General features: G+C 46.4%; 2 protein-coding genes and 3 non-coding genes across 16 annotated transcripts in view; all 5 read right to left on the reverse strand.

Annotated features, from left to right (window-relative positions):
* Window positions 1-5676: 5676 nt before the first annotated feature.
* On the reverse strand, window positions 5677-14979 carry LOC129709861 (uncharacterized). Of its 4 annotated transcripts, none has more exons than XM_055656490.1 (7): window positions 14926-14979; window positions 11313-11376; window positions 11140-11231; window positions 10425-10496; window positions 8671-8706; window positions 8114-8197; window positions 5677-6780 (listed from the first exon to the last, which is right to left on the reverse strand). In XM_055656490.1, exons 4-7 carry the CDS (start codon window positions 10476-10478, stop codon window positions 6340-6342), a joined length of 615 nt encoding a protein of 204 aa, XP_055512465.1. In that variant the 5' UTR covers window positions 10479-10496; window positions 11140-11231; window positions 11313-11376; window positions 14926-14979; the 3' UTR covers window positions 5677-6339. The 4 variants fall into 4 exon arrangements, with proteins under 4 accessions (XP_055512465.1, XP_055512466.1, XP_055512467.1 ...); XM_055656491.1 differs by having other exon boundaries at window positions 11140-11245; XM_055656492.1 differs by having other exon boundaries at window positions 14869-14953.
* Window positions 7842-8054, reverse strand: LOC129709987 (small nucleolar RNA SNORA73 family). Its single transcript, XR_008725616.1, has one exon. It is a non-coding gene; the product is annotated as a small nucleolar RNA SNORA73 family (small nucleolar RNA).
* Window positions 8280-8495, reverse strand: LOC129709986 (small nucleolar RNA SNORA73 family). Its single transcript, XR_008725615.1, has one exon. It is a non-coding gene; the product is annotated as a small nucleolar RNA SNORA73 family (small nucleolar RNA).
* Window positions 10152-10358, reverse strand: LOC129709988 (small nucleolar RNA SNORA73 family). Its single transcript, XR_008725617.1, has one exon. It is a non-coding gene; the product is annotated as a small nucleolar RNA SNORA73 family (small nucleolar RNA).
* Window positions 14980-23247: 8268 nt separating the features above from the next.
* Window positions 23248-26479, reverse strand: part of LOC129709859 (phosphatase and actin regulator 4-like) — a 110187-nt gene continuing 106955 nt past the window's right edge. For all 9 annotated transcript variants that reach the window (XM_055656488.1, XM_055656483.1, XM_055656489.1 and 6 more), the window contains one exon: window positions 23248-26107. In XM_055656488.1, coding sequence (XP_055512463.1) covers window positions 26092-26107 — 16 coding nt within the window. In that variant the 3' untranslated portion in view covers window positions 23248-26091. The remainder of the gene's footprint in view (window positions 26108-26479) is intronic.

Raw genomic sequence — 26479 nt, forward strand, 5'->3', positions numbered from 1 at the left:
TCTCATTAAGACACTGACTGCAAACACAGCAGGCTATAGGGGGGTTGCACGAAAGGTCACTGGGTCAGAGGGCTCGACGCACGGAGCCGCTAAATCCATCTGGAGGACATCCGTCACTTCCAGTATATGTTATTAATGCTAAAAACATGTACTTTCCTACCTGTTAAAAACCCCCAAAATGTTGAATTTTTGTGCTGAAAAAAATTGTGGTAGTCGGGGTAAGTGTGAGAGACATGTACCCAACTTTAGAATTCCAAAAGTGAAGTGAAATTAAGGTAAAGAGAAGCAAGAACTGAAGGGACAACAGCAGCTAAAGTGCTTGATAAACATTGGCTGTGCAGATATCGGAATTGAAAATACTGGGGATTATCGCGTTAGTTCACTGCATTTCATCAAGTAAGACATTATTTGTGTTTTTTCTTGATTCCTTTGGTATCTAAAAATTCTCAGAATTGATAAATCTGGCTGTAAATATTCTTCAGATGCGTTTTCATTTTGTATGTAAAAACCCACGGGAACTATGGGCGATTTAAAAAAAATTACAGCCAGATTTATCACTTCTGAAACTTTTTAGATGCCAAAGGAATCAAGAAAAAACACCTTAGTTGATGAAATGCAGTGAGCAAACGGCCAATGTTCGCTAAGCACTCTGTCTGTTGTTGTCCCTTCAGCTTTCGCTTCTATCTGCCGTCATTTCTCCTCACTTTTGGAATTATGAAGTAGGCTAAATGTCTCACACGCTTATCCCGATTTCCATAATTATTTACAGCGCAAAAATTGACAATTTCAGCGGGTTTTAACGGGCCCGCTACGCTGGAAACAATGGTAAGTGCCTACCTGCAGTACATCGCGTGAAATCCATTTGGAGTAGCGTAGCAACAGTACGGGTCATGGGTCGTGACCCGACTGCCGTGAAACCTCCCTAAATTTTAAAACACGTCTAGACTTTAGTAACATTGGGCTGACTTTTGGCCATCGTGCCAATGCAGCTCTTTCATAACAATTCATTCCCTCAATTCTCTTTTCCCCATAATCTCGATTTATTTACTTCCCCTCAAGATTACTTTCAAATCCATTTTCAAAGCGAAAGAACACAATTCCAATGAATTGAAAAACACATCGTTTCCTCGGCAAAGATTAAAAAAAATAAACCAACTGGCCACAATTTTCAATTACGTCCCTTATCAATTTTGCCACAAACACTCGATATCCAAATGACACTCCACCGGAGGGAAACTAAAGTTCTAAGAAAGCTCAAATGTTTGCTGTCATCTCCACGCACTCGCCCACACTGCGTAACTCTGATTCTTATATGAAAACTACTTCTAAAATGTGGAGATCGCTGACAATTAGGCTAGACCGTCACCGATACTGCGCTCCAAGGCACAGACACAGGAAGGAGAGGGGACCGAGCCCGGCCAGTGAGGAGGGAGGAAGGGACAGAGACCGGGGCTTGGAGCTCAGGCCCACCTCTTTTAAACTTCCCGCCTGCCACAAATGCGGCCGCCTGTTCGAGCAAAGAAAAACTTCCATAACAGGCGAGCGATGAGCTGCCCGGGGCGAGGGAGGAGGGAGACATGCGGAAGGGAGATGCATATGGGGAAGGCACGGGAGTGAGTGAAGGGCACATGAAGGGTGTGGGGGGACACATGGGGTGGGTGGGGGAGAGTGACACATGAGGGGGGGGAGAGAGGACACATGAGGGGGTGGGGGGGGGAGAGGGGGGAGAGAGGGACACAGAGGGGGGGAGAGAGGGACACATGAGGGGGGGGAGAGAGGGACACATGAGGGGGGGGAGGGAGGGACACAGGGGGGGGGAGGGAGGGGGGAGAGGGGGGGGGGGAGAGAGGGACACATGGGGGGGGGGGAGAGGGACACATGAGGGGGGGGGGGAAGAGGGACACATGAGGGGGGGGGGGAGAGAGGGGACACATGAGGGGGGGGGGACATGAGGGGGGGGAGAGGGACACATGTGGGGGGGGGAGAGGGAGGGACACATGGGGGGGGGGGGGACAGGGACCATGAGGGGGGAGGAGAGGGACACATGAGGGGGAGGGGGACAGGGGGACAGGGGGGGGGGGGTCAGGCGCGAGAGAGAGGGAGGGAGACACCGGGAGAGTGGGACACGCGGGAGGGAAGGAGAGAGGGAGACATGGGGGAAGGAAGGGAGATGAGAGAAGGGGGACACAGATTATGGAAGGGGAGAAGGTGACGGGTGAAGGAAGGGAATGGGGAGGTGGGACAGCGGGAGCGTGCAGGCTCTGGGCCGGTAGAGGGAGGGGGTGGAGATCGAGGCCGCAGCGAGCGGGAGGTCAACAGCTGCTTCTGCCGCCCGGGCTCTAATCCAGGCCGGGCCCTGACGGGGAGAGATGGGGATGGGGGGGGACGGGACACCCCCGGCAGCAGCGACGGGAGGTTATATTTTACCCGCTCTCTTGTCTCGTCTTCACTTCACTTCACTTCACTTCTCTCAACGATCCGCCCGCTTGCCGCAGACCGGTCTCTTTCTGCCTGCCAATCGCGCACGCGCACACCACACGGACCCTGGCCGACCCGCCGCGCGTGCGCACAGCGAGGGTGGAGGGTGGGGGCGCGAGGACGCGCACACGATGACGGTCCCGCCGCGCGTGCGCACTGCGGTGGAGTGGATGGGGTCGAGAACGCGCAATTGCTGCCGCTGCTGCTGCTGCTGCCGCGCGTGCGCACTGCGAGGAAGGGGCGAGAACGCGCGCACTGCTTCTGGCCGCCTGCTTGCGCGTGCGCACTGCGGGTGTGTGTAGAATGAAAGAACGAGCGAGCGCACGCCCCCCCCCCTGGTCCGACCCGCCGCGCGTGCGCACCGCCGGGAGATGGAAGAGAGCGCACCCTTTGGAATGGACCAGCGGACGCGGCAGAAGCTAGCTCCGACTATCGACACAAAATGCTGGAGTAACTCAGCGGGATAGGCAACATCAAAGATCTTTGGGCAACATCTCTGGAGAGAAGGAATTGATGACTTTCGGGTCGAGACGCAGTCGGGGAGGGAGAGACTAGAGATACGTGTGGGTAACGTGTGAAAACGACAGATCAAAGTGGAAGGTACACAAAAATGCTGGAGAAACTCAGCGGGTGCAGCAGCATCTATGGAGCGAAGGGAATAGGCAACGTTTCGGGCCGAAACCCTTCTTCAAAGTGGACGCTGTAAGGAATTGTAGTGGTTCATTGTACACAGATGACACAAAGCTGGGTGGCAGTGTGAACTGCGAGGATGCTTTGAGAATGCAGGGTGACTTGGACAGGTTGGGAGAGTGGGCAGATGAAGTTTAATGCGGATAAATGAGAGGTTATCCACTTTGGTAGCAAAAACGAAGGCAGATTACTATCTAAATGGCGTCAAGTTGGGAAAAGGGGAAGTACAACAGGATCTGGGGGTCCTTGTACATCAGTCTATAAAAGTAAGCATGCAGGTACGGCAGTGAAGAAAGCGAATGGCATGTTGGCCTTTATAACAAAATGAATCAAATATAGGAGCAAAGAGGTCCTTCTGCAGTTGTACAGAGCCCTAGTGGGACCACACCTGGAGAATTGTGTGCAGTTTTGGTCCACTAATTTGAGGAAGGACATTCTTGCTATTGAGGGAGTGCAGAGGTTTACAAGGTTAATTCCCGGGATGGCGGGACTGTCATATGCTGAGAGAATGGAGCAGCTGGGCTTGTAGGATGAGAGGGATTCTCATTGAAAAATATAAGATTGTCAAGGGCTTGGACACGCTAGAGGCAGGAAACATGTTCCCAATGTTGGGGGAGTCCAGAACCAGGGGCCACAGTTTAAGAATAAGGAGCAAGCCATTTAAAACAGAGACGAGGAAACACTTTTTGTCAGAGTGGCGAGTCTGTGGAATTCTCTGCCTTAATGGAGACAGGTTCTCTGGATGCTTTCAAGAGCTAGATAGGGCTCTTAAAAACAGCAGTCAGGGACTATGGGGAGAAGGCAGGAATGGGGTATTGATTGGGGATGATCAGCCATGATCACATGGAATGGTGGTGCTGGCTCGAGGGTCCAAATGGCCTACTCCTGCACCTATTGTCTATTGTCATTGTTAGCGGAGGTGATATCAGTAAAATTAATCTGAGAGCTAGGATGAGGGAAATCAATAAAAGTCAGCTCCGGTTTTATCTCGTCTCATCTTGCCCTTTCTTCATGGTTACCTACCACCAGGTGGCACCGTCAGTGATGGCACCCTCACCAACGGTCTGCCTTTTTAGTGTTTTAAAAATGTTAACGTTCTCTGGTTTGTTTTACATGAGAGGTTGAAGAGGGCCACGGGAATTTTTATTTTCAATCTCTTGCCTTGCCAGAGATGCGATTGTTTTCCGGATCGTATCTCCGGTCGCTCTGTGGCCTATCATCATGGAGCTGGCTGCCTTGCTCGAGATGTGAGCCCCACCACGGGGCCGTGGACTTGCCATCGCAGCTGATCCTTTGGCTGCGATTTCACCATCGAGGAGCTCGCAGTCTCGGGCAGAGACTGATGTCAGGAAGATCCAGTCGCAAAAGGTTCGACCAGCCCCGATCTTGGGTAAATCGCCCGGCAAAGGGCAGCTGACATCCTCCCAATCACCTGAGCTCGATCACTGACCGCTGGCTGCAGGAGCCAAGATCCTCCCGACAACTTATTAAAACTAAAATAGTACAACTCCTTCAAATCAGATATGGTGAAGGCGATTGATGTTATTTAGCCAAATCAGTAAATCCTCTTATCTCAGTACTCTTCCACCCTCAATAAACATTTAAAAACTACTCAATCAGTCCAGGATTATGCAAAACCGTTTCTAAACAAATGAGCAATGCTCATCTCCATTTTGTGTTCACATTCCCTTGGGCCAATCTACACAAAAACTGAGATATAGCATTGCTGGGGAAAGTACCTGGGGAGGGGGTTGTTTAGGTAGGAAGGGATGAGTTAACCAGGGAGTTGCAATGGGAACGGCCTGCAGAAGGCGTGGAGATGTGAAAATGTGGCTAGTGGTGGGATTCTGTTGAAGGTGATGGAAATTTCAGAGGATTGGGTGTTGTGATTTAAGAGTAATGTGGAGCCAGGAGCAAACCCAAGAATGGCATCAAATTGAAGGCAAAAATATTGCTAAGATCAGAACCTAGGACAGGATACCAGAGAAACATGCCAAACTAAACTGCATATGACCCTTATACCATCAACCCCTGCATTTTGCAGCGCCTTGCAAAAATCGTCATAAATGGCACTAGCATTTAACTTACTGCCACCACCTCCCCAGCAGCAGATTCCAGGCACCTTTCACTGCCCGCTGCAAAATATCTGTTCCACATCTCATTTAAACTTTGCTTTGGTACATGTGACAATAATAAACTAAAGGCATTAGGAAAATGCTTGAATATAGTTAAATAATTTTGAAAAAACAAGTACACTTTTAAAATAAGAAATGGGATTTAGCCATATTGAACACTTACAAGATGCAGTAAGGAACCAATAGTTGCATTGTAATGAACTTGTGAAAAGGGTGTGTGAAAATGCAACACGCTCGCTGCACAAGCATCAGATTGGCCTTTAATACAATGCACATGGGAGTATAAGATTTCTGATAATTACCCATGGTCATCCAAGTTTATAAAGCCAGTCCTGTCCCTTTAAGGCATTGTTAAGATGCATTTGCAAAATGATTTTATCTGCACTTTAACACAAACTTTTATTGAAGGTGCAATACAAAAAGAAAAACAAGTACATATCAAATTAAAAATTTCAAAACAATTGTGTCCCTCCTCTTGAAACCAAATGTTGGCAGTTCCAGGGGATAAAGGGCATTAAAACCCAATGGGATTCCATCTGTCGATCAAGTGAAACATCTGAAGGGTTTCGGTCCGAAACGTTGCCCATCTCCTTCCCTCCATAGATGCTGCTGCACCCGCGGAGTTTCTCCAGCATTTTTGTGTACCTTCGATTTTCCAGCATCTGCAGTTCCTTCTTGATCAGTCAGGATCCACCCTAGGTTTGAGTTTATGCAAGGTTTAGGCCATTGGGCTCTTTCGTCTGTAGCACTTCAAACCATCGCCTCTCTGCTCTCTTCCGTCTCCCTATTGTCCAATTTATGTTTGTTTCCAGGCCCATGATCTCTAGGGACTGGATCCCATGTTGCTGGAAGTGTCTGCTAATGGGTATGGATTGGTCCCCCCTTGTGATGTTGCTGAGGTGTCCTGTCAGTCTGACTCTGATGCTGTTACCAGTTTCGCCTATGTACAGTAAGTTGCACTCTTTACAACTAATTGCATACACCACATTCTTTTGCTCACAGGTTATCCTCTGCGCTGTCTGGCCTCTCTTCCCTGTTACACTGTTCTGTATATTTTTTCTATTACTAAGTGGGTGCAGGCTCCACACCATCTCTGCCCACAGTCTGTGGCTGTGTGTAGACTTGTACTGACCAGGATGTCCTTCAGATTTTTGTATGCTGACATTACCTTGTACCCCTTTAGTGTGGCAAATCCCCTTTGGAATTGTTCAAACCGGCCCTTGACTATTTTGTGAGCCTGGACAGCCATGTTGCCATATCTTGTTATTAGTGGCAAGTTCAATGTCGTCCCCAGCCTAGGTCTGGGCGCTTGTTTGCTTTTTAGAAAATCTGACTTAATGTGTCTTAATTTACGTTTGCAGTAACCCCTCTGTCTGAGGGCGGTGAAAAGGGTGCTTGTGGCCTGGTTGAAATCCTCCTCCCTAGTACATATACGGTGGAACGTCTTGTTGGCCTTCTTGCTGGTGTACCAGGGAACCTGAAATAAACCAGAATCGTTGCAATTGGCAAATAAGCATAGTTCTTAACTATTATTAGAAATATCAAAATCTCTCCCAATATACATTGGGATGCAGAGGAAATCATAGAGCACCCAGAGAAAACCCACACGGTCAGAGAGAACATACAATCTCCGTACAGACAGCACCTGTAGTTGGTATCGAACCGGTTCTCTGGTGCTGTAAGGCAGCAACTCTACCATTGCACCACTGGTTTAATACAGAGCTGCCAAGTTGTCAAGAGCATTTCAGCATTCTAATACCTGAAAATCAGTATTTTCCAGTATTTTGGAAATTAGTGTTTTTACACGGTGCCATTTTGCCGGAAAAGAATTGGGTTTTTTTAAAATGTGCGATCATACCCATGTGCGATCATACTACACACCTTACTTGACTGTGCATTCATTGCCATCACGTTGTATACTGCCGTTTGAATGGCTGCTTCCTGCTTTCAGCACCAGATTATGCTATTTTGGAAGGCTCCCTCCCTCCCCTTGAGCCCACCACTCTGTAAAATCAAGGCCAATCCCAATATCCCACTGGTAACCAGCATTCTACCATTCCCTGAAAAATAATCAAAGGCTCAACCTCCAGAGAAAGAGAATGCCAAAGGCTCATTGTTATACGATAATTTTCCTGAACAGTCTGTGACCCATAGCGCTGTGGCCTTAGCGCCATGTTTAAAGCCCATAGCACTGCAGCCGACAGTTTGTTTAAATTTCCACGCGTTAAACCGACAGCGCTATTTAAACCTGGAGCTGGACAGGCAGCGACTCTGGAGAGAAGGAATGGGTGACGTTTCTTGTCAAGACCCTTCTGATTTAACTGAACTGTATTTAAAATCCGTATTTACCAACACAAAATCGCACATCAGTATTCTTATCGCATTTCCGTACAAAATACCGAAAATCCATACTACTTGGCAGCTCTGATAGTATTGAGGGCAGCTTGATGCCCAGGGAAATTGCAAGCGCAAGTCTAACACTGCCCAATTTGTTGCGTGATCTCAATCAATGGTTTGATAGTTTCTGGTTTGCAAGGTTATTGTACCGCGCATGGTTTATCTTCCCAACCACTGTAGACTGAGAAGGTCTAGGAATATACACGATGCAGTCCTCATCAGCTTAAAAGCTGGGGGACGCTTGCTCTCCAACGTCATGGAATGGGACTGTACGTCACAGACCAAAGGTCTACGCTCCCACATGCCACACGGACAGAGCCAGACAAGAATAAACTTGCTGGATGTCCACGTTGGGTTTCTTTAGTTTAGAGATACTCTTATACTAAGGAATAAACATTTCAACAAATAATCACCTCTTTGCACTGCATCGCCCTGCATTCCTGGCTTTCAGCCGATTCCCCAGTTGAAGATGGACACATCTTTGGTACTGTGCAACACTAAAGCAAAGCAGATCAACAAAGTCACCAATCAACCAAAATCAATACCATTCACTCATCTGTATTCCAGACTCAAGGAAGCAATTGTATCCTGCATGGTTTATCTCCTCAGACACTGCAAAGACTGAGAAGGTCTAGGAATATACAGGGTGCTGCCCTCACCAGCCCAGTGACTGGGGACATGCTTTCTCTCCAATGTCATGGAACAGGACTATACATCATAGACTACAAGTCTATGCTCCTACACGCCATACAGACAGAGCCAGGCAAGAGTAACCTCGCTGGATGCCCACATTGGAACATTAATGGAGGTGCCAAATCCACTACTGGCCATATTTGCAAGACCATGGCTTTACAAAGAGTAGTTTGCAAATTGGCACAGCATACAATTACAAATATAATTGGGACCATGTACAAATAAATGTGTAATATTCTACTTGGATCTTAAATTTGGTGCAGCAACTAATACTCACCATAAGATCTCGGCTACCTTTGCCAAATTTTCCCTCCTGCAAACAAAAGGCATAATTTAATTTGGCGTTCTCCACATCACTCTTACTGAAAAAGCTACAAGCAAAACCACGTTTAACTTATTGGCCTGGTTTCTTCAATTATATTCAACTCAACCTTAAATTCTTGTATTCAAAGACCATAAAGATTTCATGCTCATCAATATTGAATGAGAATCCCAAAGAAACTAGTAGAAAATTTAGTTTAATAGTAATTAGCCATGAAATTAGTTGACGTTATTTTTGATGACCGTACCCAATGATGCACATTATGGGATACTTTTGAGAGGGCTAAAGCCCCAAAATGCAGTGGATAATCTCAAAATTCTTCCATCCAACCAGTAAAACAAGACACTATTTTTACTTCCACAAAAGTCACCACGGCATCAATAAAGTGACAATAATAAAGCTTTTTTTTTCAACTGCCCACTCAATAATACAGGTTCACATTAGCCAAAGTAATGGTATGCTTGGTTTCGAAATCTGATATCATGACACGCACACACACACACATAGGAGAACAGCACCTGGTCATCACAGCAGTAAACATTAGATGTTAAAAATTGAACCTCATCAACATCATTTAACCAAGCCACTTGTTGACAATCACATCAAAACAGGTAAGAACCAATAATGTTAGTTCAAAGGGCATGACCTGAAACATCACCTATTCATGTGTAGGAAAGAATTGCAGATGTCCGAAGAAGGGTTTTGACCCGAAACATTGCCATTTCCTTCGCTCCATAAATGCTGCCTCACTCGCTGAGTTTCTCCAGCATTTTTGTCTACCTTCAATTTTCCAGCATCTGCAGTTTCTTCTTAAACAAAGAACTGCAGATGCTGGCTTAAATAAAAGATAGACACAAAATGTTGGAGTAACTCAGCAGGAGAGAAAGCATCTAAGGAGAGAAGAAATGGGCGAGGTTTTGGGTCGAGACCCTTCTTCAGACATCACCTATTTATGTTCTCCACAGATGCTGCCAGATCAGTTACTTCAGCACTATCTTTTCACCCCCCCCCATCGATATCTGTTCAAGAGCAGTCTCTTTTAAGATACATATACAATTGTAGAAAACTACAACATAATCCATCAAGATCTTTGAAAAGAGATTGCCCATTGTTGACCATGCTGATTTGAAATGAAATGAAATGATTCAATTTATTGTCATTGTCAGTGTACAGTACAGAGACAACGAAATGCATTTTTAGCATCTCCCTTGAAAGGGAGACACAGGGCGTCGCGGTGTGCCCGCGCCTGCCCTGTGATTTAATCACTACCCAATGTTTGAGACTAACAAAATATGTAACACTACAGTTGCAAAAGTAGGATCTGAAAGCAAAAAGCTGCAGATGCTAAAAATCAAAACAGAAAATGCCCAAAGCACTTGACATCCTGATCAAAGGTCATCAGGCTAAAATGCCAAATGATTCATCAGATGTTATAGGCATGTACCCTGTATGGTTTATCTTCCCAGTCACAGCAGACAGGGGAGGTCTAGGAATATACAGGATGCAGTCCTCACCAGCTCAAAGCCAGGGACATGGTTGCTCTCCAACGACATGGAACGGGACTGTACGTCATAGACCAAAGTCTACGCTCCCATACACCACACGGACAGTGCCAAACAGGGGCTGCTGGATGTCCACGTTGGGGGGGGGGGGGGGGCTTCATTATTTATTTATTTTTTTAAATAAAGAGATTCGTCAGCTTACCTCACCTGAAATATGTCTGTTCTCAGTCGCGACTTGCAATCTTCATCCACATTGGACATGTATAGAATTCAGTCTCCCTGGAGAAGAAACGCATTAAAACAAATCAGAATAAGCCATCAACCTTCCTGGAGTATTAGCATTTTCCACCCCATCCTCAATCTCACCCACAAATTTTCAATCATTTCCCCCAATCAAGTAGACCACAGAAGGTTCACCTTCTTGGTCACTGCAGATACTATGGTGCCTCAGGAATATCTAGGGTGCTACCCATACCAGTCGAAGTCAACTCTCATTTCCCAAAGCATACACAGATGATGCAAGGTACACAAAAATGCTGGAGAAACTCATCAGGTGCAGCAGCATCTATGGAGCGAAGGAGATGGGCTTTCTGCCCGAAAACGTTGCCCATCTCCTTCGCTCCATAGATGCTGCTGCATCTGATGAGTTTCTCCAGCATTTTTGTGTATCTTCGATTTTCCAGCATCTGCAGTTCCTTCTTAAAACACAGATGATGTAACTTCATTTCACAGAAAACTGACGCAGTTCATGTTGCAAGGACACAACAACACAGGGGTCACCTGTACTAAGCTTGTCTTGCACAAAGTAAAGAAAATAGTGCAGGCACTTCACAACAAAGACTGCTAGAATGTGCACAGTTACTTTTATAAATAACTAAGTGTTCACTTTTCTTAATTCACATCAAATATCAGAACCAATTACCTTAAGACATTCAGCGACATTTATCCAGTTATTCATGTAGCCCCATCTGATATGTATCCAATGGATAGTTATGAACATCATGGAACTTTCACCTGTTAATGAAAATCTATACATAAATCAAATAAATTTGTTACGTTGAAAAAGCATTAAATTGATAAAAATTAAACATTTACCTCCATAAGTACTGCAGCTCGTCTCAGGAATCGATTCCCATGACCACTAGATGATGCCATTGTACTGTGGAAAGTAACAAGTGCAGTTGAATAATTTACAATATTACCATTTCGCCATCAGCCCCAGTATGTTTTAATTTAAACAGTCTCAAACACAGCATTTTAGCCAATGCAAAAACTTAATATTTACTGCATCAGAAAGACCATTGCACATGTCCACAGGTCACATCATAACTCTTAACCCAAGTATCTTTTGATTATGCACCGCATCTCATTCTGTATCTACTCCTTGCATGTACAACTACCTGAACAGATCCCAAGCCATATTCGAAAACTAATAAGGCTATCCAAAATATTAATATAGTCCCACTTGCAGACTTAACCTCCATTATGATCCAAATTAAATTTGCCTCTTTAATGACACATGCAGTGGTTCCTCTCAGGAAAAGAAAAGCAAGATGTGCTATAGATAATATACATTATATCTCAAAGTTCATGATGCAATAAATGCAGGGAATACATCCTGGTCCCATTGATGATGGGAAAGGACATAAAACAAGCATTAGAAATACGAGTTAAAAGGCAGCCATTCAGGCTGGAAAACAAGGATTGGAAACGCGTGGTCAGGAGCTAGATGGAAACAAATAACTTAAATCACAGGAAACAAATTGCCAGGGTCCATATTTTAGTCGTGATCATATAATGAGAGGCAAGACCTTTGTACACCAGACCATGCTCTCCATTAAACACGTTTACACTAATTGCCTGTATCCCCATCCTCTCCCACATCCCCCGCTCTTCACACACGTGGAGTGATTTACGACGACAAATTACAGGTCAGTGTGGGGGTTTGCTCAGTGAGTTGTTCGTATCAGAGGCCGGATGAAGCCGCACACTGACCTCCCGGGGAGACGGTCCCTAGAGCCCCACGGCAACCGGTAAACCCCACCCCGCCGGACCCTACCCGCAACGCTGGCGCTCGTAACCCGAGGGAGAGCCATAATCTGTCGGCCGGGCACGGGAGAAAGAAACTCCCCCAATCACAAGAATAATAACTCCAAACCCGAGATCTATTACTTCATCCACTCACTTTAGAACCAGGGACAATTTACGGTCAATTAGCGTAAACAAATCCGCTGTTCCTCATGCAAAATTAACGTCTTTTGCAGTGTGGGATGGAACGGGAGAAATCCAACAGGTCACGGGGAGAACGTACAAACTCCGGACAGACAGTACCCGTGGTCGGGATCGAACCCGGGTCCCTGGCGCTGAGAATTCCACAAATTCACAATGAAAACGTTTTTCCTCATCTCAGTTCTGAATGGGCTACACGGTATTCCTAATCCCGTAATAATTGTATATGTTTCTATTAGATCCCCTCTTATCCGTTAAAATTCCAGTGAATAGAAGTTCATCCACACACCGCTGCTCCCGGGGCCTACACACACACACGCCCGCCTACACACACACACACCGCTGCTCCCGGGCCTCCACACACACGCCGCTACTCCCGGGGCCTCCACACACACCGCCGCTCACACCGCTGCTCCCGGGGCCTACACACACACCGCCGCTCCCACACACCGCCGCTCACGGGGCCTACACACACACACGCCGCTGCTCCCGGGGCCTCCACACACACACACCACCGCCGCTCCCGGGGCCTACACACACACCGCTACTCCCGGGGCCTACACACACACACCGCCTACTCCCGGGGCCTACACACACACACCGCCGCTCCCCGGGGGCCTACACACACCCCTCCGCTCCGGGGGCTCCACACACACCGCCGGTCCCGGGGCCTACACGCACGCCCCGCTCCCCGGGGCCTACACACACACACACACCGCCGCTCCCGGGGCCTCCACACACACCGCCGCTACCCGGGGCCTCCACACACACCGGGGCCTCCACACACACACACGACCGCTACTACCCCGGGGCCTCACACACACCGCCGCCGGTCCCGGGGCCTACACACACGCCGCTACTCCGGGGGGCCTCCACACACACGCCACTACTCTCGGGGCCTCCACACACGCCGCCGCTACTCCCCGGGGCCTACACACACACACCCCGCTACTCCCGGGGCCCTCCACACACACCGCCGCTCCCGGGGCCTACACACACACACACACCGCTGCTCCCGGGGCCTACACACACGCCGCTGCTCCCGGGGCCTCCACACACACCTCCGCTCTCCGGGGCCTACACACACACCTCTGCTCCCGGGGCCTACACACACACGCCGCCGCTCCCGGGCCTACACACACGCCGCTGCTCCCCGGGGCCTACACACACGCCGCTGCTCCCGGGGCCTACACACACGCCGCTGCTCCCGGGGCCTACACACACACACACACCGCCGCTCCCGGGGCCTACACACACGCGCCGCCGCTCCCGGGCCCTCCACACACACACACCGCCGCTCCCGGGGCCTACACACACACACGCCGCCGCTCCCGGGGCCTACACACACACACACCGCCGCTTGCGGGGCCCACACACACATCGCTACTCCCCGGGGCCTACACACACATCGCTACTCCCGGGGCCTACACACACGCCGCTGCTCCCGGGGCCTACACACACACACACACGCCGCCGCAGGGGCCTACACACACACCGCCGCTCCCGGGGCCTCCACACACATCGCTACTACCGGGGCCCCACACACCGCCGCTGCTCCCGGGGCCTACACACACACACACACCGCCGCTCCCGGGGCCTACACACACGCCGCCGCCTCCCGGGGCCTACACACACGCCGCTACTCCCGGGGCCTACACACACACGCTACTCCCGGGGCCTACACACACACACACACGCCGCCGCTCCCGGGGCCTACACACACGCCGCCGCTCCCGGGGCCTCCCACACACACACACCGCCGCTCCCGGGGCCTACACACACACACACACCGCCGCTCCCGGGGCCGACACACACACCGCCGCTCCCGGGGCCTACACACACAGGCCTCCACACACGCCGCTGCTCCCGGGGCCTGCACACACACACCGCCGCTCCCGGGGCCTACACACACACACCGCCGCCGGGGCCTACACACACACACCGCTACTCCCGGGGCCTACACACACACACACCGCCGCTGCCCGGGGCCTACACACACACCGCCGCTCCCGGAGCCTACACACACGCCGCTACTCCCCGGGGCCTACACACACGCCACTGCTCCCAGGCCGCGTTGAGGGCCTCCTCACGCCGCTACTCCCGGGGCCTACACGCACACACACACCGCTACTCCCGGGGCCTACACGCGCCGCTGCTCACCTGCCCGATGACTTTTTTCCCCCCAATGTATCGGGCCACTGTTTAATGAACTAAGTTCATAGGGGAACAGAATACATACAACATAACAGAATTAAATGTCCGATAGTAATATTTCACACTGTATCTTGTATCATGTACAATCACATCAAATGAAGGTCTGGAAACCGTCAAAGTATAATATTATAATTTGTCTAGACCTATCTCCTCTGGGGTGGGAATTCCGAGTTCGGTTAGCGTGGGCCTGGGTTCTTGAATAACGTACGGATAGATCTCTTTGTGAGGTCCGGCTTTATCCTTCACTGCTGCGAGGATGCCTCACCTGCTGGATGACGCTTCACTCCCTCCTTCCCTCCCTCACTCGGCGGCTGCAAGAGACCGCGCACTCCCCTTACACGCCCTTTTATAGGGCAGCCGCCGACGAGCGCTCCCTCCCCCCGCGGAGAGAGAGAGAGACCCACCCACCGCCTCCTCCCGCTGCAGTGCCGCGGACAGGCCGAGAGACGCAACGCTTCACAAACCCGAGTTAGACACAAATTGCTGGAGTAAGTCAGCGGGTCAGGCAGCATCTCTGGAGTTAAGGAATGGGTGACGTTTCGGGTCGAGAGACACCATCCTGGCGACACACTCAAGTCAAGTTTATTAGTCAAGTCAAGTTTATTTGTCACATACACATACGAGATGTGCAGTGAAATGAAAGTGGCAATGCTCCCGGACTTTTGTACAAAAGACAAACAACAAAACAACCAAACAAATTATAAACACAATCATAAGACAGATATTAGTGAACAGAATAGGAGATAATTATTTAAGGTCTTGACGTTCTGTAGTCCAGTTGAAAGTCCCTTTTGAGAAAGGCGTGTTTACAGTCCGAATTGCCTCTGGGAAGAAACTCCTTCAAGACCTCTCCGTTCTCACTCCATGGCAACGGAGGCGTTTGCCTGATTTCGTAGTGGCGGGTCCAACAGTCCACATTTTAAGCGTTGGTATTGATGTAGCATCTCTGGAGTTAAGGAATGGGTGACGTTTCGGGTCGAGAGACACCATCCTGGCCACACACTCATCTCCCTGCTACCTTCAGGTAGAAGGTACAGGAGCCTGAAGACTGCAACAACCAGGTTCAGGAATAGCTACTTCCCCACAGCCATCAGGCTATTAAAACTGGTTCGGACAAAACTCTGATTATTAATAACAATTTTCTGTTATTTGCACTTTATCAGTTTATGTATTCATAATAATAATAATACATTTTATTTATGGGCGCCCTTCAAGAGTCTCAAGGGCACCTTACAAAAATTTAGCAGGTAGAGGAAAAACATGTAAGGGGAAGTTGTGTATATATTTATATCATGGTATATGGACATACTGATCTGTTTTGTAGTAAATGCCTACTAAGTTCTGTGTGCTGAAGCAAAGCAAGAATTTCATTGTCCTATCAGGGACACATGACAATAAACTCACTTGAACTTGAACTTGAACTTCAGACTAAGAGTTCTTGGTTTCTTGGTCCTCCAAAATATTCCAAATGGAATTTAAACTGGAGGTGGTGAAGGGAGTGCTTAAGCCAGAAAGGGTTATTGGGGAGAAAGAGTTACTTTAAATTTAGTTGCATCTGGTTGGGTAACTATAGTAGGGTGGAGATTATTCCATGCTTTAATTGTGCGGGGGAAGAACGAATTGCTGTACACATCTGTCTTTGTAGCTGGGATCACAAATTGGATCGAATGCCCTCGTCTGCTCCTAATTGGTTTGGGGTTGGTGTAGGTCTTGTAATCTATGTCGAGCTGACCATTTAACATTTTGTCAGGGGACATTGGATGGTGACTGCTGGATCTCAGAGAGAATCTGGTGCCTTAAATGTCATAAAGTCATTGAGTCATAAAGCATGGAAACAGGCCCTTCGGCCCAACTTGTCCACACAGGCCACCATGTCCCATCTACACCAGTCTCACCTGCCTTGCGCTTAGCTCTTATATCGCTCTAGACCTGTCCTACCCATATACCTGTTTAATTGTTTAAACGTTTGCGATATCTGCTTCCACTACCTCCTCCGGCAGTTCGTCCCATACACTCAACACCCTTTCTGTGAATAATGTACCCCTCAGATTTCTATTAAATCTTTTCTCCATCACTTTAAACCTGTGTTCTCTGGTCCTTGATTCCCTTACTCTGGGCTAGAAGCTGTGCATCTCCTCGATCTATTCCTCTCATGATTGTGTACACCTTCCGCTCCAAGGAATATAGCCTTAGCGTACTCAACCTCTCTATAGCTCATACCCTCGGGTCCTGGCAACCCATGTAAGGTGTCCCATCCTTATTCATAAAGGCAAATGGAGATTATTCCATCACATCTGTTAAAAGGGCTTGGGATATTTGGAGGTTCGCCACAGGATATCCAGTCTCTGAACTTCTCTTAGCGGTGGGAGATTACAACCTTCACGTGGTCCGCCCTGTTTCAACGAATGCAATCAACCTGGTGTGCACAATCAAATAGAACAAGTTGTCCCACAACTTTAGGCTGTGCACGCCATACACAAGAAGAACTTCTCTTCATCTGTCTGTGGAATTCTCTGCCTCAGAGGGCAGTGGAGGCAGGTTCACTGGATGCTTTCAAGAGAGCTAGATAGGGCTCTTAAAAATAGCAGAGTTAGGGGATATGGGGAAAAGGCAGGAACAGGGTACTGATTGGGGATGATCAGCCATGATCACATTGAATGGCTCGAAGGGCCAAATGGCCTACTCCTGCACCCATTGTCTATTTGGCTAGTCCATATGAGTTTTGGATGTTGAAACTGGTGATTCTAAAGCCATTGAATTCAAGCATGTGTGAATAGACACTCTGCTGGAGGTAGAAACATAGACATAGAAACATCGAAAATAGGTGCAGGAGTAGGCCATTCGGCCCGTCGAGCCTGCACCACCATTCAATATGATCATGGCTGATCATCCAACTCAGTATCCTGTACCTGCCTTCTCTCCATACCCCCTGATTCCTTTAGCCACAAGGGCCACATCTAACTCCCTCTTAAATATAGCCAATGAACTGGCATCAAGTACCTTCTGTGGCAGAGAATTCCAGAGATTCACCACTCTCTGTGTGAAAAATGTTTTCCTCATCTCGGTCCTAAAAGATTTCCCCCTTATCCTTAAACTGTGACTCCTTGTTCTGGACTTCCCCAACATCGGGAACAATCTTCCTGCATCTAGCCTGCCCAACCCCTTAAGAATTTTGTAATTTTCTATAAGATCCCCCCTCAATCTTCTAAATTCTAGCGAGTACAAACCGAGTCTATCCAGTCTTTCCTCATATGAAAGTCCTGACATCCCAGGAATCAGTCTGGTGAACCTTCTCTGTACTCCCTCTATAGCAGGAATGTCTTTCCTCAGATTAGGAGACCAAAACTGTGCGCAATACTCCAGGTGTGGTCTCACCAAGACCCTGTACAACTGCAGTAGAACCTCCCTGCTCCTATACTCAAATCCTTTTGCTATGAATGCTAACATACCATTCGCCTTCTTCACTGCCTGCTGCACCTGCATGCCTACTTTTAATGACTGGTGTATCATGACACCCAGGACTCGTTGCATCTCCCCCTTTCCTAATCGGCCTCCGAATCAGTAGTCATTACACTGGCACCTATTTGATGTGAACGTTGCTATTGCCACCTATTGGCACATGATGAATGTTGCCTGAGCCTTGCAGCATGCAGGCATAGGCTACTTCATTTGCCAAGGTGTTGCAAAGGGACACAAAATGCTGGAGTGACTCAGCAGATCAGGCAGCATCTCTGGTGCAAAGGAAAAGTTGATGTTTTGTGTCGAGAGTCGGGGGGGGGGGGTGAACTGAACATTATGCAATCAATAGCAAACACCTCAGATTCTGACCTTACAATGTAAGGAAAGCAACTGATGGTTTATCCAAGGCCACCACCCTGAAGATTTATTGTTGTGATGTCCCAGGGCTGCAATTATTGACTCCCCAACAACAATAATCATTTACCTCAATGCAAGGTACATCTTCAGCCATGGGAGTGGTTTTTCCTTGATGTGCATTCAATTTTACCAGGGCTCTTTGATGGCACGCTTGGTCAAACTTTATCTTGATGTTAAACCCAGCCTCACCTTTGGAACTTAGCTTTTTGGATCAAAATGGTGATTAATTCTGGAACTGGGTGATCCTGGAGTGAACCAGACTGTGCAATGATGAACAAGTGCTGCTTGATATACCAATGACAGCTTCCTTCGTTTTGTCGATTATTATGTGGAAACCAATTGGGTGATAAGAGTCAGATTTGATTTATTTTACTTTTTGAGAACAGGACACACTTGGGTAATTTACTTTATTGTTAGGTAGATTTCAATGTGGGAACTAAACTGGAACTTGTGGGTGTATGGAACATGGTGCCAGAGGAGGTACTTGAGATAGGAGCTATTTCAATGTTTAAGAAGCAATTGGACAGGGACATGGATAGGACAGGCTTGGAGGGATATGGGCCAAACACAGACAAATGGGACTAGTGGAAATGGAACATATTGGTTTGTGTGGAAAAGTTTGGCTTTAGGGCCTGTTTCCACACTGTATGACACTAACTTGGCTAGAACCATGTTTAAGAAGGAACTGCAGATGCTGGAAAAATCAAAGGTAGATAAAAATGCTGGAGAAACTCAACGGGTGAGGCAGCATCTATTGAGCGAAGGAATAGGTGACGTTTCGTGTCGAGACCCTTCTTCAGACCATAAATGCTGCCTCACCCACTGAGTAGTAAATGCCTACTATGTTCTGTGTGCTGAAGCAAAGCAATAATTTCATTGTCCTATCAGGGACACATGACAAAAAACTCACTTGAACTTGAATTTGAGTTTCTCCAGCATTTTTATCTACCTCTGGATAGAACCACAGGTAATTCTGGACCCGAGGATATTTGGGACCTCGGATGTTGGAATATGGAGCAACAATCTGTTGGAGGAATTCAGTGGTATGAAGGTCCATCAGTCTCAGTTCATCAGTTTAGTTTATTGTCATGTGTACCAAGGTGATGAAAAGTGTTTCACTGACCCAAAATGAAGACTGTCCATTTCCATATACAGAATCTGCTCATCTCGCTGAGTTCCTCCAATCAAATAAAAGTTGGGTTGTTGCCCAATTCCACAGATTTTGCTCTTTCCAATGCACCCAGCCATTTCTTGATGTCACATGGAGTGAACTAAACTGGTTAAGTGATCTCAGGAGAAAGGCACAGTGAATCATCTACTCTGCATTTCTGTTTGAACAGCTTTGTCTTAGCACTCAATCTGGGCCCTGCCACTGTTGAGGTTGTGGGTGGACTTGAAACCACCTTCTTTCATTAACTGCATTTAGAAAAAGATTCCACTACCAAATCATCATTACATAAAGTAGGACTGCAGACCTTTGATTACAAGATTCCACCAGTAGATGGAACACCATGACTGCAGAGTGTACTTAACTGCGCAATGTGCAGTAGATGTGCACTCAATTGCATAGCTGAGAAAGTTTGGCATGACCCAAACAACTTACACCAACTTCTATAGCTGTAGAAAGCATTTTATCCTGATGCATCTGGTTTGGGAACTTGTGTAAAAAAGAACTGCAGATGCAGGTTTAAATCGAAGGTAGACACAAAATGCTGGAGTAACTCAGCGGGCGAGGCAGCATCTCTGGAGAGAAGCAATGGGCGACGTTTCGGGTTGAGACCCTTCTTCAGATTGATATCAGGGGAGGGAGCGGGACAATGATAGAATGTAGTCGGAGACAGTAAGACTGGCAGAGAAGAGGGGATGACCAGTCTCAATGGTCCATGTTTTCCCCAGCCTGCATGTTGTAGAAGAAGTCGATAAAACGGGCTACATCAACAACTCTGTCATTTCTGCTGAGTTTGTTGTGACATACAACATAATAAGGATGTTCTCAGTGCAAATGTGTAGGAAGGAACTGCAGATGATGGTTTAAACCATAGACACAAAAAGCTGGAGTGACTCACTGTCTGAAGGGTCTCGACCCGAAACACCACCTATTCCTTTTCTCCAGAGATGCTGTCTGACCCAGAGTTACTACAGCTTTTTATGTTATCAGTGCAAAGGTGGAAGTCTGTCTCTACATAGATTATATGATGGTCACTTCTACACATTTTATTGTAAATGGTGCATCCACCATAGGGAGTTTAGTGAGTACAAGGCCGTTGGTTTATCCATTGTTGGTGCATTACCTTCCTGAGACAGTCCGGAGGCCACCACCTTCAGGACTTCAGCTTGGTTGTGGGGTGGAAGATTGCAAGCTTCACGTGGTCCACCCTGTTTCGACTAGTGCAATCATCTCGACGTGCACAAACGGAAGATCAAATAGAACAAGTTGTCCGACAACTTTAGGCTGTGCACGCCACACAAAAGACGAAGCTTGGTTGTTGGCGGTGTTAACCAACCTTTCTTGGTGATGGATATTGAAGGTCCCAGCCAGAGTACATTTTGTGCCCTAGAAACTTTCCATGCTCTTTATAAGTGTTTGACATGGAGGAGCATGGATTCATCTGGTGAGGAAGGAGGTTTCCTAGTCTATATTTGACCTGATGCCACAAGACATAAGGATTTCCAGCACTATCCTCCCTAGACTCATCTGTCTGTATGTCCTGTTTCTGCACTGGTTGGTTTTCAACTTGGTCTTTTAACCTTCCTTCCAGTACAATATTTCATAATTGAGGAGCAACTGTGTGTCTTTATCTGTGCTGGAATGGTGTTAAAAACTCCTTTTCCTCAATTATTTACCTTCTACATCGGTGCCAGACTGTGAGGTTGCCAAGTTTGCTGACGTTGTGAAAATAGGTAGGAGTGTATGTAGTGATAAGGATATTTATAATAGATCAGAAAATAGATTGGATTTGTGATCAGGCAAAGACTTGTCAAATGTGCTCAATGGGGAAAAGTGCAAGATCATAGAACTCAGTAGAAGTAATTACAAGGTACACAAAAATGCTGGAGAAACTCAGCGGGTGCCGCAGCATCTATGGAGCGAAGGAGATGGGTAACGTTTCGGGCCAAAACCCTTCTTCAGACAAGAAGTAATTACAAGGCAGGTCCTCTAATTGGTGAAGATTGCAAGTGAGGAGAGTAAGATGGGGTCTACATATTCTTATGCACAAAACACACCAAAATTGGCAAGTCATCATCAATTAACAGCAAGTAAGTATGCAAATGGTAAATTGGCCTTCATTGATCGGTGGTTGAAGTTTAAAAATGGGGAAGTAATGTTAAAATTGTATGGTGTTTAAGAAGGAATTGCAGATGCTGGAAAATCGAAGGTAGACAAAAATGCTGGAGAAACTCAGCGGGTGCAGCAGCATCTATGGAGCGAAGGAAATAGGCAACGTTTCGGGCAGAAACCCTTCTTCAGACTGTTTCCTTTGCTCCATAAATGCTGCTGCACCCGCTGAGTTTTTCCAGCACTTTTGTCTACCTTAGAATTGTATGGCATGGCCACACCTGAACTACTGTGTTTCCTTGATCTAAAGACATACCAGTAAAAAGGATTCGATAGGACAGTCCCTGGAATGAAAGAACTATCTTGTCACAAAAACTAAATAAACTAGTTGTTTTTTAAATTCTTTCAAGATTAACAGAACAAAGGGTGATCTTATTTAACAATGATGATGTTGAGGTTCCCCCTCAGTGGGAGAGTATTTAATGAGCGGACAAGACTTGAGAGAGCAATCATTTAAAACAGAGGGTGGTAAAACCTTTGGCATTCAATACCTGAACTTTGTGAAGACTAGATCGCTGGAGATATTAATAGTATATATAGTTTTGACAGTGAATTGGGGGCTATGTGGAATTGACACAGAGGAGTTGAGACACAAGGAACTGTGGATGCAGAGTCGAGGGACGGAACCATGGAGGACCCGGCGTTGCGGGACTGCCGGCAGGGAGGGGGAAGAATAACGGGGACCCAGCTTTGGAGTAGATGGGGGGGGGGGGGGGGGGGGGGGTGAGGGAGGGGGAAGAACAATGGGGGACCCGGCGTGGAGGGACTACCATGAGGGGTGGGTGGGGGAGGGGAAGATCAAAAGGGGGACCTGGCACAGATACTGTGTATACTTTGTAACTTTGGGCCCTTATGTGGCGATTATTTGCCTACCGTGGGTACGCAAGCAAAGAATTTCAATGCGATTTGTGACAATAAAGCATTCACTCATGCTGGAATCTTGCATAGAATCTTCAGAATGCAAAGTGCCGGAGTAACTCAGTGGGTAAGGCACTATCTCTGGAGGACATGGATGGACAATGTTTCTGGTCAGGACCCTTCTTCAGTTTTATTTGCACAAATCAGGACAGAGTCTTGTGTCACCCCAAAACAGCCAGCAGTTTAGATTCAAGATTCAAGAGAGTTTATTGTCATGTGTCCCAGATAGGACAATGAGATTCTTGCTTTGCTTCAGCACAACAGAATATAGTAGGCATGAATACAGAACAGATCAGCGTGTCCATATACCATTATGGTTCCTGTTAACCCTAACCAGGCAACTCCTTTCACATTATGTGCATCCAGATTGCGTGGGAATTTCCACTCTGCTTGCACTGCAAAGCTTACTGAAATAGCTTCGATATAAGATGGACATTATAAAAACGGATTCTCAACTAATAGGAATCTATTTTTTAATAAAAGAAAGCAGCATTGAATGAGAACAAAATACACCAAAAAAAAAACAATTTATAAGAGCAACAATAATTGTTCAATTATTTACAACTCATATGAAAATGTACATACGACAACTATACAGACTGCAAAAAAATTTGCTTGTCTTTGTTTAAAATTTCTGATGGGAGAGGCTGGATTTCAATTTGGTCTTTTGACCTTCCTCCCCCAGCCCAGCTGCATTTCATAATCGAGGAACAACTACAGACAAAGGTTGAGAGTCAATTTTAAATCCTGGATCCCCTCAAACACAAAAACACCATGATGTGCGTTCAATTCATAAACTCATTAGCTGTATCGGGGAGAAGAGGTACAAGGAAGACCATTTTGAGATATCCAACGCTTTACAAAAAGGAATTGTATTAACATTAACATATCTTGCTAAAAATATTACATACATGTGCAATAATTCAATTCCAAAGAGAGGAGGGCATTGTTAACCCTGCAACATTGTATGTACTGGCTTAATAAAAATACTAATATTTAATATTTAGCAGTGTAGCAGGCCCATTAGGCTCCAGTGTGTCACAGCGCTCCTAGTTTCCCACCTTCCGTCTCATGGTCACAGACCAGAGGAGTGCAGCCCTGGAAACCCTCGAGTACTTGCCCCATGTGGCTATTCCTCAAGTGCAACTTGGCTCTTCAATAACCCACCACATCGTGTCCTGCATGTGGGCTTCCCACCCAGGAATTAACAGATCAGGAGCGGGGACCCCGAGTTGTCTTTCCTCCTCAGCCCAAAGGCCCCACCCACGTGGATAATTACAGTGCCTAGACTGCTAAACGCGAGCTTCAAGTTAGCACATAAGGAGTTCAGAACAGGGACCTTTGAGCTGCACAACAAGTGACTATCTATTGCATTAATTAACCAACCATTCTATAACCCTGTCATCTGTCAGGCAGAGATTTCACTGTATTATTGACCCCATCAAACAATAGTCGAGCGTGGCACCGATGTGGTTCAAATGCCCCTCGTCACAATGACCTGAATAGTGAATTAAACTAAATGAAAGTGTGATTTTAAAGCTTCTTCTTATTAAAGAGCCCTCCATATTCTTACCAACTTTAAATGCACAAAGATAGATGAGGAACAGAAGAGAAACAAAATAACAATGCACATCAGCTGTCATGATTGAAACTGACGATGTGTATGTAGCATTGCAGTGAAACTGACACTAATACGATGGTTGCTCAGCGATCTCCTGGTTTTAACCGCAATGCTGCTGCAAATATTTTGTTAGCATTATGGCCTATTACTGAAGCCCATCAACTCAATCAGCAAATGCACATCACCTGTTTAGATATGATTTTATGGAGAATCCTGCTGCCAGGGTCTACACCAAAGTTTTACTTCAAGATGTACTTTGACCGTTCCACTCCTCTGTCAACAAACAAGAATCTTGAACTTTAAATGATATGACTGAAAATGTTGCAAATGAAATCCATCAAGTGCTTCACAAGTTCCCAAGAAAAACCAAAACACTCAGCAAGTTCAGTAGATCATTTCCACCCATTATTCGCATTCCACTGCGAAAAAGGATTGGAATTAACTGAGCCGCTCACTTAGCTGAAGATCGAATATAACGCACGTAAGATGATTGAGTTACAGGAGTTGAAAAACAAATTGCATTCTTCACTGCCGATCTGTCTATGCTATCGTCTGCCAGAGAGCGAGACTGGGAAAATTAATTTGTCATAAATTACAAGGCAATTTAAAATGTCAAAGAGCTAACACATGTCATACTAGAATGGAAATGTTCGACAGTTTGGTTGTGAAGGAATTCAGTATAGTGTTTTAAATGGATTCTGATTTTTTTTAAAGTTACAATTATACTTTTATTCAATATTTAAATATGAAGACAACTGTGTACATATTCACTCTAAATGAAATAGGGAGGTGCATCTTTTTCATTGAGGCACGATTTAACATTCAATGCAAACCAGTCACTGCCTATGTACAAAGGTTTATAATTTCCCAGCCCAAAACCAGACCCTTCCCCACTTCCGTGGTGTCTTGGGATGAAAGGCACCTGATGCTATAATACATTCCTTTCAAAAGAGACCTGCTTCAGTGAAATCAGCACTTGTTGATTTTTGTTTTTAAAAAAAAGGAGAGTGGCTACAACAAGAAATTGGTCGCCACAAAACCCTCCAGTCATTCCACGTTTTTGTTGTATTCCAAGAGTCCGTTTTGCTCCTGGAGACACCAGCAACTAAAAGGCCATGGAACTGATGGTGGTTGTGAGGATAATGCAGTAACGTAAGGCCTGATAGCCTGGGGTCCAGGGTGATTCGGCAATGGGTGACGCATAGTCTCCAAATGGCTTTCCTTGAGACGTCAAAACATGTGCAAATATAAAATCAAAAGGGATAATATGTCTTGAGAAGGTAATAGGGAGATGGTGATCACAGTCTATACAAAGACCTACTCTTCATTCATTTCTGGTTTTAAAAAAAAGGAAAAACAGTCATTTCCCCAGCACACCATCCCAGCAACTGTTAGCAAGTGCTGTGATTTTGAAGCAACTAGTATATTGTATAAATCTGGAGGCGCAGAAACAGATATGATCAAGGGAAACCTCAACTTCGAGGATGTATGAACTGATTTACGTATATGTTTATCAGGCTTTGATATCTTTTCCCATGGCACCAGGTTCACTGAATTTGTACTGAATACATTGTACACCATTGTCAATACAACATGGCTTCAGGTACAGCTCTCGTGCCTCATCCCCATCTCTGCACAGATTCCATATAGCTAGATTTCTGTTTACTCTGTACACATTCTTAAGGCCGATGGAACCTAAGGAGAGAAAACATAATTAATAACAGAGTGTGCAACTATCTTAATTCATACAAGCCCTTTTTATTGTTTTGTTTCTCCTCCTAATCTTGTCTCAATTGGATTGTTGTTTCCAAGTCAGAAGGTTGTGGGATTATGCACAATTCTGAATATTTCTAATGCTTTCACTTTGTGGCACTGAGGGAACATTGCCACGTTAGAGATGCCACCTTTTAGGAGTGATCTTAAATTAAGTCTCTCTCTCTCTCTCTCTCTCTTCCAAAGAAGCTTTGAAACATTTTAGAGGTGTACTTCAATGAACAGCAAAAGCATTTTCTCTGTGGCCTGATGATGTTTTTTATCTATTATTAAAATCAGGTTATTTGGTCTTGT

Source organism: Leucoraja erinacea, chromosome 26 (assembly GCF_028641065.1).
Source record: "Leucoraja erinacea ecotype New England chromosome 26, Leri_hhj_1, whole genome shotgun sequence".
Lineage (NCBI taxonomy): Eukaryota > Metazoa > Chordata > Chondrichthyes > Rajiformes > Rajidae > Leucoraja > Leucoraja erinaceus.